We start from the raw sequence: 12,926 nt of genomic DNA, 5'->3' as shown, positions 1-12,926 counted from the left end.
GAATCAATCAAAGTGCCACAAAACCAACGAAATAATGTAATTGCATTTATGCTTAATAAAGTTACGGTAACGGTTAAAGAATTGTTCAGGTAGTTTTGGCTCACATTAACTAACCTTAATATGTCCACATAGTGCCCACCCGGACTTGAGTCTCAGAGCATTTCAGCGCTGAACCAGCACATTTCTAGTGTAAAAACTTTATTCAATTCTGAAACATTGTACCCTCAGTACATTTCAAATTTCTTTATATGCAGTATTTCTTCTTTATGGTTATATCGAGGTCATGGAGTTAGCCCAGGCTAAACTTATCCTGTACAGTCTGAAAATAACTCATACCCCAAAATTAAGTCTGAGTAGAGTAATGTCTTACTTTTGTAGCTTATAACTGATAATTATTATAGTAGAATGCACACTATTTATACATAAGGTAGTTTGTAGGCAATTACCGCAAAGCCCATTTAGCTTAGTGGTTACGACTTGCTACGCAACTTAAATGTTACAAGTACCCAGGCGCAAGTTCGAAGCGCATACATATCAAACCTTGTTGGCGGGAGTTAAGCTGAGTATATTATTTTTCATGCAGTAAATTTTACTCAAAAATCAAGACCCGTGTAAATCAAGACCCAGACATGAACAGAGTACTGGCCATCTTAAAAAATAAAATGTCTCTATACTGATTCAGCGCTGATTTACTCTGTCACCAACCTCCGGGCAATTATTCACTAAAAAATTTGACACTCTAAAGCAAACTTTAAAGCAAAATCCGTGCGTTCAACTTGGAATTGAGTTTAATATCTACTCTTATTCTTATGACTAAATTCAATCCGTGCCTTCGACTTGGTGTTCAGTTAAAGTTTCACTTTTGAGACTCTTTAAATTTACAGCATAGCTTTAGGCAACTTCTGGTTACGATTGAAATACAAGATTGTGAACTAGTGAGTTGAAACCGACACTGTTGGTAGCCGAAAATCATAGAATTTTCTTAACAACACCGTTTTTATGGTTAGTTTCAAGGCATCACATGCATGAAGAAGTTGAAGATGCGCACGAGAAGTTGTTCCAGTGTTCCTGAATTATTTGGCAGGTATTTGCGAAAAATAATTAAAATCTTTTTTTTTGTTAACTTTCATGACTAAATATGGCTAACTTTAGAATCGGTTTCTCTAGCATCTTCCTGCCCCTTTATAATTCTATCATGTTAATGTGTTTTTAATGCGAGCACAGCTTAAGTATAGCTAGCAAGAATAAAAAAAGCTTCGAGAGAAGGTCTCAAGCTGATTAAAAGGCACATGTCAAACATAGCATCGCTTTAGTTTATTAAAAAAGTATTGCATATATTTTACAATGAACTGATGAATAACAAGAATAAACTAAAACCACAAACTTTTATGAAGAATTTATTAATTGAACGAGTCAGACAATAACATACATTCTGTTCAACTGGCCAGAGTTGATTATTAGCATTAATCTAACTAAACAAAACTTGTAGGTTAATTGGTCTGGTTTGAATTTCTGTATATCAATCACCTTAAGGCATGTACAATTTAAACGTGTGAATCCAGAAATTTTGTTGATATAATTATACGGACTTTCTTCATTAATGTTTATATATTTGAGAGTATAGCACTAAACTGAAACTTAGCTCTCTCCCATGTAGCGCAAAGCATGTACATATAAATGTTCCTTTCTCATAGCCTGTGTTTCATTTCCTGGACCCAAAGGTAATCCATAAGACACCCGAAATATGGCGCAATTTTACACATTGAAAGTTTTAAGTTTGTTAGTTTACATTTTTGAGCTAATTTCGTGCAGAGAAATTGATCATTCGTCGCCTTCGTTAGCGATCGAGTGCAATAAGGACAACCCTTGCCCCGAAACGCAAAAATGCGTAATCGGCGAATGTCGCGAGACACTTTCGGATTTCAACCCGAATTGCGAATATAACTGTAATGTTACCGACCCAATATGCGCCTCAAATGGGAAAGATTTCAACTCGCACTGTGAGATGGAGAGAGAAAATTGCCTGCATGGGTTAGAGGTTTACGCCGAATGCCACGAAGAATGCCCTTGTGAATTTGACCTGTCAAAATCTTCTCAACGTTGCGAATTTGAAACTACGAAAGAAAAAGTTAGCGCTTATTTTCACCAAAGAAGCTCGAAGGATTTCGCAGAATTGCTACTTTCAGCCGACAATTTGCCCAAACTCTTTCTCAGTTACGTCCACCAACAATGTCAGTATTCTGCTAAGTGGGCGTTCTCTGTTTTGGACTTTGATCGAAGTGGCTTCGTGGAGGAGAAAGAGATCATTGACCTTTATTTGACCTTCAATGACCCCTGTGTTGTGGAGATGGTGTCACAGTGTGATCTAAATCAGAACGGGATGTTGTCGTTTGTGGAATGGTGTTACTGTTTCAGGGATGGACAGCCTACATGTGATAAGGTAAGTTGCCCATATTACACTAATTTTTGTTCAGTTAAATCAACTGCACATTTCTTAAACACAGTTAACAGCAAAAATAGCACTAACGTTTGCGCTATCTTGAGCAGGGTTTATTTAATAAAATTTAATTTACAGTTTTTACAATATATGGTAGCAGAAAAACACACGTTATGACCTCGAAATGTGGAAAAAATCGTTCTTGGTCAAATTTTTGCAAAACAAAATGAACTGCCCGACCCAAAACATACGATGGGGTTTTGCTTGAGTAAATAGAATTGTATGGGTCAATGTATTGTGAGCTAATTGGTTGAAAAAGTCTTTTCATGAGACTGGTTTTGCCTTAAAATTATATTTGTAATCGATGTTGACCAAATCCACTAAATTATAAGTGAGTTGTTTAAGTCGAGGTCTGCTAGAGGAAAATTAATATAGGCAAAATTGTCTCAAAATGTTGTCAAAATATTTTGATGATGTCCAAAGGTACAAATTTTTAAATTCATTTTACAAAACCACATTTTTAGATGCAATATTTGATTTCTAAGTAATTTATATTTAAAAAAAATAAGCAATTTCAGCAAAAACTTCGAGAGAATTGTTATGTTTTCAATAAAAAACAATTGTTTAAAATTTAAGTCATGATAATGACATGACGTGAGAAAATTTGCCAATGCATTTTCGTAGACGTTACGATATTCAACCGAACAAAAAATTACTTTATCGAATCAAAAAACAAAAAAGTTTCAGTTGTTTCATTTTAAGGACAACAAAAATTTTGTGTGAATCATCATGTGGATCTGATATAAATACTATCATTTACAACTATTTTCTGATTAAATTTTTAAAACTTTTTGAACGCAAAAACATTCTCAACTACTTTAAACTTCTTCAAGTCGATTTTCTATTTGGGTGAACTTTATGATTACTTGATTATTTGTTCAATTCAATATTTCAATTTCATTTTTTGTTTTGACATTTTAGATAATTAAAGCTTTTTCTGAATCCTACCAAAAACCTGAAAATAAGACAATGAATGTAGTATATACGGAAGTAGCTCAGCATGAGTAGGTTTTGTTTTTTCTAATCGCATCCAAAGTAACTTCTCGTTCAGATCTATTTGAAGGTTGAAATGCAGTTTCAACAACAAATTTATGTGAAATTCAAATCATGTCCACTGAATTGCTTTGAGATGTGTGTTGGTGTAAAAATTCTTGTTTGTTTGGCAGCAATAGTGGAAAGCAGGCATGAGATGGAATGCGGTTAATAAAATCTATTTTGATGTTATTTGGGCCTTAGAACTCATACAATGATCTGTTTTATTGAAATTAAACCCGGACTGGACGACAAGTCAATATCAGTTTTATGCACATCAAGTTTTATATCTGTACTGTATCAGCGCTGTGATCAAGTCACTTTTTAAACTTGTCAGTATAAATGCAAATCTTGGCTAACACGTGCAAATCGAAAAGCATGTCTTGACCAAGACTTGGCAAGTGTAAAAAAACGTCAGAAATTACCGTAAAAATAGCCGGGAAAACGCAACAATAGTCAAATGAACGTCCAAAATGATCAAAAAGGTCAAAAATAGCCGTATAACCCTCAGCCTTCCTGCCCCAATCAACTTGCAAGTGTAATCCAAGTCTTGGCAAAGACTTGTCAGACTTGCAGATTTGTTTTCAGACATACACAGTACTGATATGTGCATGTAGACTTGCATTAGACGGGGCAAAAACTGATCCTGATCGTGAATTGCAGTTCAGTCCGGGAACCAAATGATGATTATTGCCAACAAAATGCTAGTTTATAACGAACTTTGACTAGAGGAAATACATAAATACGCGGAATGTTGATGTGAAAAATACCAGAATTAACCTGAGCATTGTTGTGACTGTGAGAGGCATTACCAAAATTTAGCAAGGAAAAATGTAGGATCTGGTGTGAATTTGACTGAAGAATAAACAAAATGATCGTGACCTTGCCTAGAGTTTTTTTGATTTTTTAAATAAAATACTGTGTTCAATTGAACGAACTAATGTTTAATTTATAAGGACCTTTTTTAAGGAAAAACGCAAACGTTTGACAGTATAAAACACATTTAAGCGATTGTTTTATCATTGTTTTTCACATTTATGTTTTCTATCCAAAGTAAAATTCTTATTTATATGGCGATTTGGGACTCTATACTCTCACACGTGACAACAACATTAGGTTTGAACAAAATAGCTTAAATTCGACTTTCTTGTTTAGCAAAAAAGTTCTTAAAAACGTGAGCTCTCTTTCCAAGTTTCATTTTTTCTCATTTTCATTCTCTTTATTTACTTTAATCTCGATCAATTGCCCTTGAACATCATTTTTCGTCTTTTTCACGTGCTTTTGATTTTTTTAATTTGTAACAACTTGACGCTGAGTTTCTTCCAGTTATTTCCTGCGTTTTCCAATCATTGCTCTGGGACATGATTCTCGCAATAGAATAAATTTTATTAAACTTTGTTATCACGCTAGGGATATTATCAAAATCCAAGGCCAGGCAGAGTTGTTGAACAAATTCGAGAGGGCCATGATAATCAAGTGGTAATGTTTTATCAAATCTGCAACAGCTGCTTAACTTACACCACTGTGTAGCTGATAAGACTAGCCTCTTTTGTCGCCACTATCTGCTTGCCACTCAGCATATAGCAACAGTGGAGAGAAAAATGGCAGAAAAAGGCGTCTTATCGGAAAACATAAACTTGCCACTGCTTCATATTTTTGTAGTAACTATTGGGAGCTCCCGTGTCGCCACCTCTTAGCAGTCATAAAAGGATCATAAATGATGTCAGAAAAATCATAACGTATTTCCTAGTATGACTAATAAGAAATCATACATGATCCTTGTATGAGTACCAAGAAATCATATATTAACCTAGTATGATTACCAATAAATCATATATCTATTTTTCATAAATCCTTCGACCATTTTTGTTTTTTTTATTTTTATTTTGTAAGTCATCACCTATGTGTTTTCTTGGCATCACTTTGTGATCCACCAAAGTTCGTTTTATGAATATGTTCAAATTGCATAGTTATTCTTTCAGCGCACACAAATTATCAAATGTGGATTGGAAATGCGATATGATAATTTAATATGTCCTCTGACTACATTATACGAGAACTTTTGATACCAGTCAGTGTTTTATGTGTCATACATGACCTTGCATGATTTCCAAGAAATTTCCTCAACTTCAATAGAAAATGGAAATTTTCACGTTTTGAAATTTTCCGTAGGATTTTTGTATGATTTCTAGGAAATCTTATATGATCCTTGTTTGAATAACAAGAGTTCATACAAATCTTATAAGAACTTGTTTGATTACTAAGAATCATATATGACTTACTATGACTACTAAGAATTTTTAATGATGAGTAATCCGGGTTAATAAGTTTCGGAAATTAAAATTCCAAAATTTGATTTTGATGGTCAATGATCTTGTTATATCACGATTGTTTCTTTCCACTAGTTATAAAAGTCAGCCCAAGTTAGAAGAGTTTGAATCAATCAACTACCGATAGTACTAACGACATACACCAAATCTTAAAAACTTTCCGCTTTAGGCTAGAAATGCGGTACCTGTAACAGTTAAATCTGATGACACAAAACCCTTTCAAGACAGAGGAGTTTTCAGCACCCAAATCAGAGTCGGGCAATTTTACCCAGACGCGTACGTGCCCATGTGCAATGAAGATGGATACTTTCTGCCGACTCAAAGTTACAAGCAGAAATTTTGGTGCGTGGACGAAATAGGAACTGAAATTGTGTCTAGCGATGCATACAATAGTGGAACTGATTGCAATCTGGAACTGCAGATGTCTCAAAGGGGGGCTGAAGAAGTTAACGACGGCCCTTGGAACCATTTTTGAACTGATTTCAGCAAAACCAGACCAAATTTCTCCTAGCCCAAGTCTTCGCTACAAGACTCATAGCAAACAAATTATGTATTATGTTGTAGTATGAAGAATAATAATTTTGTCGTTGATATGACAGTTTCCATCACTGATAGTAAAGAAAAAAAATGTTCAAAAACAAACGTGGAATGCAGTCGTTTGTCAGTAACTGTATTGCTGAACGGCTAGTATTAGATTAAAATTAGTCTGTGATGTGTTTAACAAAACTTTTATTAAAACTGAACGTTTTTATCAAAACGTTGATCAAGTGGTTACGAGAGAATTATTTGTCAAAAGTACCAATGTGCCAAAAACCAAAAATGCCAAGATATCCATAATTAATTCTCTTCGATCTGATGATTCAATAAATCGATTACTAATTAGTAGTATTAGTGTAACAAGCATATTTATGATACCTGTGGATACATGTGTTTGGTTGCGATAGTTTAATAGCAAATCCCGCAGTCCGCTGAGACATGGCCTTGGGCCATAAAGTATGCCTAAATTAGATAGTGTTACTTTTAAAAGTTGGTAAAAAAATAGTTTTTTTTTACATTATAAAGTATCAATCAACGAATTTTATCATTATTTCTGATAATTTTGAAAACAGGATAAAATATTGTGGACATTTTGGCATTGAACAATTTGTTCTGACACCTTTCACGCTCTGGAAAACCGATTCAATAATAAACAAGGAGGCTCGGAAATGTGCGATCGCACATAAAGTACCGACCCCGCTCATCCACATTTTTGGCATAATTGTCTATGAAATGAGCATAAATGGCGTAATTTTCCCAATGAAGTCTTGAAAAACATTAGACTTTGTGACACCAATCCCTTTTTACATCTTCGTTTGACACCAATACCGTCATACTTGCCCTGTAACTAACGAGACTAGGTAACAATTCGACAATAAAAAGAACAAAATTGCGAAGTTCAAGAGATTTTTAATTTGGAAAACAATTGTTTTCAAAGTCAGCCATCAACTATATGCGAATATCAGATTCTTGACCCATCTTTTCCACCATTAAAGGCAAGGCAAATAAAACTTTTCATTATGCAGGAAATTTCATACGACTTAAACGACTAAGTAGAAACCACAGTAAACAAAATAAAAGACAAAATTAAAAAATCAAATGAATTTTTTCAAAAAAGTAACGTCAAAGCCGATAAAACCATAATCTATGTCTTTCAAGATTTTCATATGTTCAGTTGCGTCTTATTTTGGAAGCCAATTATGCGATATGTGAACTGTCATCAATGTGATAATTTGACAAAACTAGAAAACGTGAAAATTGGCAAACATCTAAAAATAGAAAACAATGTGAAATATAGTAGTATCAATAGCAGGTTAAATTTTAGATCAGTAGAAAAAAGAAACATTCTTTCTTTCCTGACTCTAAGCTACAAGTTGACCAAATAAGGAAAAAATTAGAGGCAAATTTCAATGAGCCATTTTTTATTTTAAAATCATTTTTTGAAAAATCAAAACGACCATACGCTTTGAAGTAAAAAACCAGAATCATTAATATGGAGCTGCTTAGGAAGCCAATTGGACATATCACTACTGAGCTTTGATTTGAGCTGTTTTGTTCATTAATTAAAATAAAAAGGGTTTCTTTAATAAAAAAAGACCGATTGATTACAATCCGAACTCTTTTTGGATTGTAAAAGTCCAAGATTGGTCCAAAACTGGCCCTTCTAATGCTGTTTGCCCATTAGAATCACTTAATTTTCATTTTTGATAATCATCAAGTGATAATCATCAAGCAAAACAACGGCAAAAATTTTAATAACAGAGCTCTATCAACGAGAGTTGAAATAGAAATAGCCCCCTTTCGAGTCTACAAAGAATACATTAGTGATGTTTTTGGATGTACTTCCGGCAAATTTAACCAAAGTGGACTAAAGAAGCTTATTTCGTGCTGTTTTTAATAAAAAAGTGTGAATTTTGAAAAATTTAGAACGAAATATTTGACAAAGAATTTAAATAAAAAATCGACATTATTTTTTTGTCTTTAAAATTAAAATCAGCAGAATTTCAGCGAAGTTTAGCAAAATTGACGAATTTTTAGGCAAAAATTCAGGAAAATATGAATAGAAATAACGAAATTCACTCTACTTTTCTCTGAAGTTTAAACCTCAATAACTCCCTGTAAAAAACGAAAAAAACTTTTTAAATCCATATTCTACGCTGGACGAGCTGTCTAATGATACCAGTCTCAACCCTCTACGATGAATATATCGATTGGCCAAAATTGTCTGAACAAAAAAACTCATTTTAGTATTTAGTTTCTCCCCCCTCAAGAGGGATCGGAACACTTAATTCTTGTATGACCTGGGAAAATGAAAAAAAGTAAATTTAAAAAATTTCGGCTGTTGACAATTTATATTTAGGCGGTATGTATAGCATCCGCTAAAATTCAATCCTTTTGAGTTTAACTTTCAAGAGCGTTTGAGATCTGAAGGCATATATCTTGAATGTTTTGTTATGGAGAAAAAGTAACCCTCGGACTTTCATTTGTGATGATGTTTTTTTAATAATGCAACTCCTATATATAGCTATTATGAAAAAAGTTTATTCATCAAAATTTCATTTTTGACAAAGCTGCAGTCTTATCAAAATTTTTAAACTTTTTATAATAAATTTTTAATAGCCTTAACATTTTAATCTGTATTTGCAACTAGCAATTTCAGAGATATTTATGCAGTTAACTACAAATTGGGCGTTCTTTGATTTATGTCTGGTCGAAATATGGCTATTAAGAGCATCAAAAAAGAGCTGAAATACAGGGAAGTTTCAATATGCTCGAAAACTCTGATTTTATCCCTAAAAAGGGACCCTTTTGTAAAAAGGAAATATATGATATCTGCAAAAAAACCAGAAAATTTTATTTGAAAGGACACTACGTTTAATTTTGCAATAAATGAAGAAGTTGACAAAGAAATCCGCAATATTTTTCCATCGAATTTTAGTTTAATTCGACATCATATTGTCAAAGATTAACTTGATGCAAAAATGATCTTTCAAAACCTTTGCTTAATCAGTTAACACAATTTGTTAACTGTGGTATTTGAATAAGAATCTTCTTGTTTTACAAAATTTCGACCTATATAGCCGAAATTTTCTACCTATTTAGCCAAACAAACTAAATGTTTTTCAACCACGTTTCATATAACAATTTACAAACAACCTTTTGTTATCAAAAAAAAATAACCGGGGGAACGGTGCTTGGCGGAAAATAATGCGTCAGTCGCTACTATCTGGAAAAAAAAAGTTTTTGGCACATTAGACCTTGGAAGCGAAACGTTCTTAGTAACGGGACCAGTTTTTGCCCTCGAATTTAATAGTTGGTTAGATATTTTGTTCAATTAAATTACAAAAGAATTTGAACTTACTTCAATGTATTGGAATTCTGAAAAATAAGAACGATATTCAATAATTACCAATGAGAATTCATCAAGCGGGTAATCATCATTATACACGAGAACATATTTACCTAGTCTAGTAGGTTTATAGAAAGAATTTGACTGGACTTTGCATGGTGCTCTCGACTTTGGCTGGAACTAAATGAACCGTCCTCCAATTTGACTAGACAATAAAAACGTGTCCTGGAATTTGGTTGGACAATGGACTATGTTCTCGAAATACGTTCGCAACTGTCAACTATAGCAATGTCTTGTTTTCATTTCCTAATAAATTAAGGACCTGTAGCGAAAATAGTTAACCATGGGGTAAGGTATGAGAACGTCACGAGATCGAACTCAGATGTTGGCGGAACAGTTTGGTTGGACTCATTTTTGTCTATTTAAAAATAGGCTGTAGTTATGGAAATAATTAGCCTCGGCCATAACAAGGGTCCTCGAACGTGTAATTTAAGTCATTATTCACCCCCAACTTGGATCTATTTTAAGTCTTTTCATATACTCCAGGTTCCAACAAGGGCTCTGATGGCCAAAACTGTTCAAACCTGGACTTGAGTGACCACAAAGAACGAACCGATCGATAAATTTTCTATGAACATTTAAAATCGGTGTTTTGCTGAAAGAAATGACGAGAAACAAAATTATTCTCTAGTATTATCTTTTGCCATAAAACAAGAAACGATTTACGATTTTCTACATGGTTGCGAAAAAAGGGTCTCAATTAGCATTAATTTCTTTAACGCACTTGAATAAAAAAATAATTTTTATGTTGATATTGAGAGCTCATTGTCGAATTTACCAAATTACGTAAAATATGCTCTTCTCAAAATCCCTCTGTTGATCTGCCTTATGGAATTGTGTGGTCTAACTTTGATTGCCTGACGACAACCAGATGAGAATCATTACTTTCACATACCATGTGATTGTGTGAGTTGTAGCAGTGCTACATACAAAACAAAAAAATCAATCATTTTTAGTGCTATCTGATGCAATCCTACTGTGCTATTGCTGTAGTCTATGTCGACATACTGAATCAACAAATCAGTCTATGCCAGCTGGCAGAAAGTATAAACCATCACTATAAAAAGCAGTGAATTTGTACTAGAAGCACTTTTTCCAACTCTGCGAGGATTCAATCCACTGGCTGGCAATTCAAGCCCAGCAGCAGAGGAATAGCAGCAAACGACAACAAGCTCAGCTGAGCGCGGCGGCTAAATGCTTAGCGATATAGCTCGAGCACTAACAGCTAATGCTTAGCTTATTTCCTCACATTAGTAGTACATACAATTATGCGCTATAATAGATAGTGATGACTGTAACTAAGTACTTATTTCATTATTCAGACCTTTTGGACTGAAATTCTCTAATGCAGAAATTGTAAACAGTGGACGCTCCCAAAATGGTAGTTCTCAACCTACGTTGTTTTTCTACGGCCATTTAGTCCTTGATTTATCTCGAGAAAAATAACATATGATTTTTATTGACTTTGCATATAAAAAAGACAGAAGTACCATAAAAAACACTCTAGAGCAATATTGTTAAATCGTTCTAATAGACCATGATTTTTTATAGAAATGCCAGTGCACTGTTTTTCAAAACTTATCTATACCTCACTAACAATACCAAACGTTCGAATACCAAGCTTTCATAATGAACTGCATGTTTTTGAAGAGCAATTCTATTAACAATCTGATTTTGCGCTTTCCTACAATTTAGAAGCAGAACAAACTGCAAATCGGTAGAATACCAATCGTTATAAAAGCTATAAAAATTATCAATAAAAATGCTAAGAAAAATCTAGATAGAAATTTGCAAAAAAGGGACTTGCATAAAAAATTTCTATTTTTTCCTTGATTTATCTCGATGAAATGGAAATGATTTTGATTAATATTTCAAATAAAAAGACAGAATTTGCATAAAAAACTTTAAAGTAAAATCATTGAATCGATCTGATAGACGACGATTTTTTTATTGCAATGCCAGTGCACTTTATTTGAAAACTTATCTATATACGCTCACTAACAACACCAAACTTTCAAATGCCAAGCTTTCATAATGAACTGCGTGGTTTTGGAGAGCAATTTTATTGACAATCCAAATTCCGTTTTCATACCTTATAGAAGCAGAATCATCTGCAAAACGGTAGAACAAAAATTTTTATAATATCTATAAAAGTGACAAATGTACCAAAAATGATGACAAAGATCTAGATAGAAATTTGCATTAAAAATATTTTTAATAAAAATTTCCGTTTTTCCTTGAGTTTTCTCGAAGAAACAGCTATGATTTTGACATTGCAAATAAAAAAGACAGAATTTGCATAAATTGCACCTTAAAGCAATATCGTTAAACTGCTCCAGTATACCATGATTTTTTATCGCAATACCAGTGCATTTTTAATAACTTACCTCTACCTCACTGACAACACCGAACTTAAAAACCAAATTTTCATAATGAACTGCTTTTTATTAAGGGCAATTTTAATAACAATCGGATTTCCTTTTTCGCAAAATGGTAGAATAACAATTGTTATGAAATCTATAAAAATGACAAATTTATCTGCTGAGAAAAATCTAGAGAGAAGTTTGCATTTAAAAAAAATTGCAAGAAACAATTCCGTATTTTCCTTGATTTATCTCGAAGAAAAGGATATGATTTTTGTCGCTTTTGAAAATAAAAAGACCGAAGATGCATGAAAAAAATTTTAAAGCAATATTGTGAAATCGTTCTAATACACATTGATTTTATATTGCAATACCAGTGCACTTTTTAAAAAAATACCTATACCTGACTAATAACACCAAACGTTCAAATACCAAATATGAATAATGCCCTGCATGTTCAATTTCATTAACAATCCGATTTCCGTTTTCCACAATTTAGAATGAGATTCAACTGCAAATGGGTAGAATACCAATTGTTTTAAAATCTATAAAAATGACAAATGCAAATTCTGATAAAAATCTAGGAAGATTTTTTCCTGCTTCCATTGAAAAGCAGTAAAAAAAGTTTCTATATGAGATCTGCTCAACCTGATCATACCAGCATCAATTGACGGACGATTAGGCGTTTTAGTTTTAAGACTAACTAAAGTTAACCAAGATAACTAGAATTTAAGAGCATCTGAGCTCACTGTGCCCAA

At 33.2% G+C, this 12,926-nt stretch overlaps 1 protein-coding gene across 1 annotated transcript; it reads left to right on the top strand.

Moving 5' to 3' along the window:
- The first annotated feature begins 1,502 nt into the window (after nt 1-1,502).
- On the top strand, nt 1,503-6,602 carry LOC142340103 (testican-3-like). The gene is made up of 2 exons (XM_075390528.1): nt 1,503-2,440; nt 6,029-6,602. The coding sequence occupies exons 1-2, from the start codon at nt 1,745-1,747 to the stop codon at nt 6,332-6,334; spliced, it is 1,002 nt and encodes a 333-aa protein (XP_075246643.1). The 5' UTR covers nt 1,503-1,744; the 3' UTR covers nt 6,335-6,602.
- The last annotated feature ends 6,324 nt before the right edge of the window (nt 6,603-12,926 follow it).

The sequence above is a fragment of the Convolutriloba macropyga genome, chromosome 5 (assembly GCF_964194025.1).
Source record: "Convolutriloba macropyga chromosome 5, txConMacr16.3, whole genome shotgun sequence".
NCBI lineage: Eukaryota > Metazoa > Xenacoelomorpha > Acoela > Convolutidae > Convolutriloba > Convolutriloba macropyga.
The sequence above is the reverse complement of the archived record's forward strand: the minus strand, read 5'-3'. Positions and strand labels throughout refer to the sequence as shown.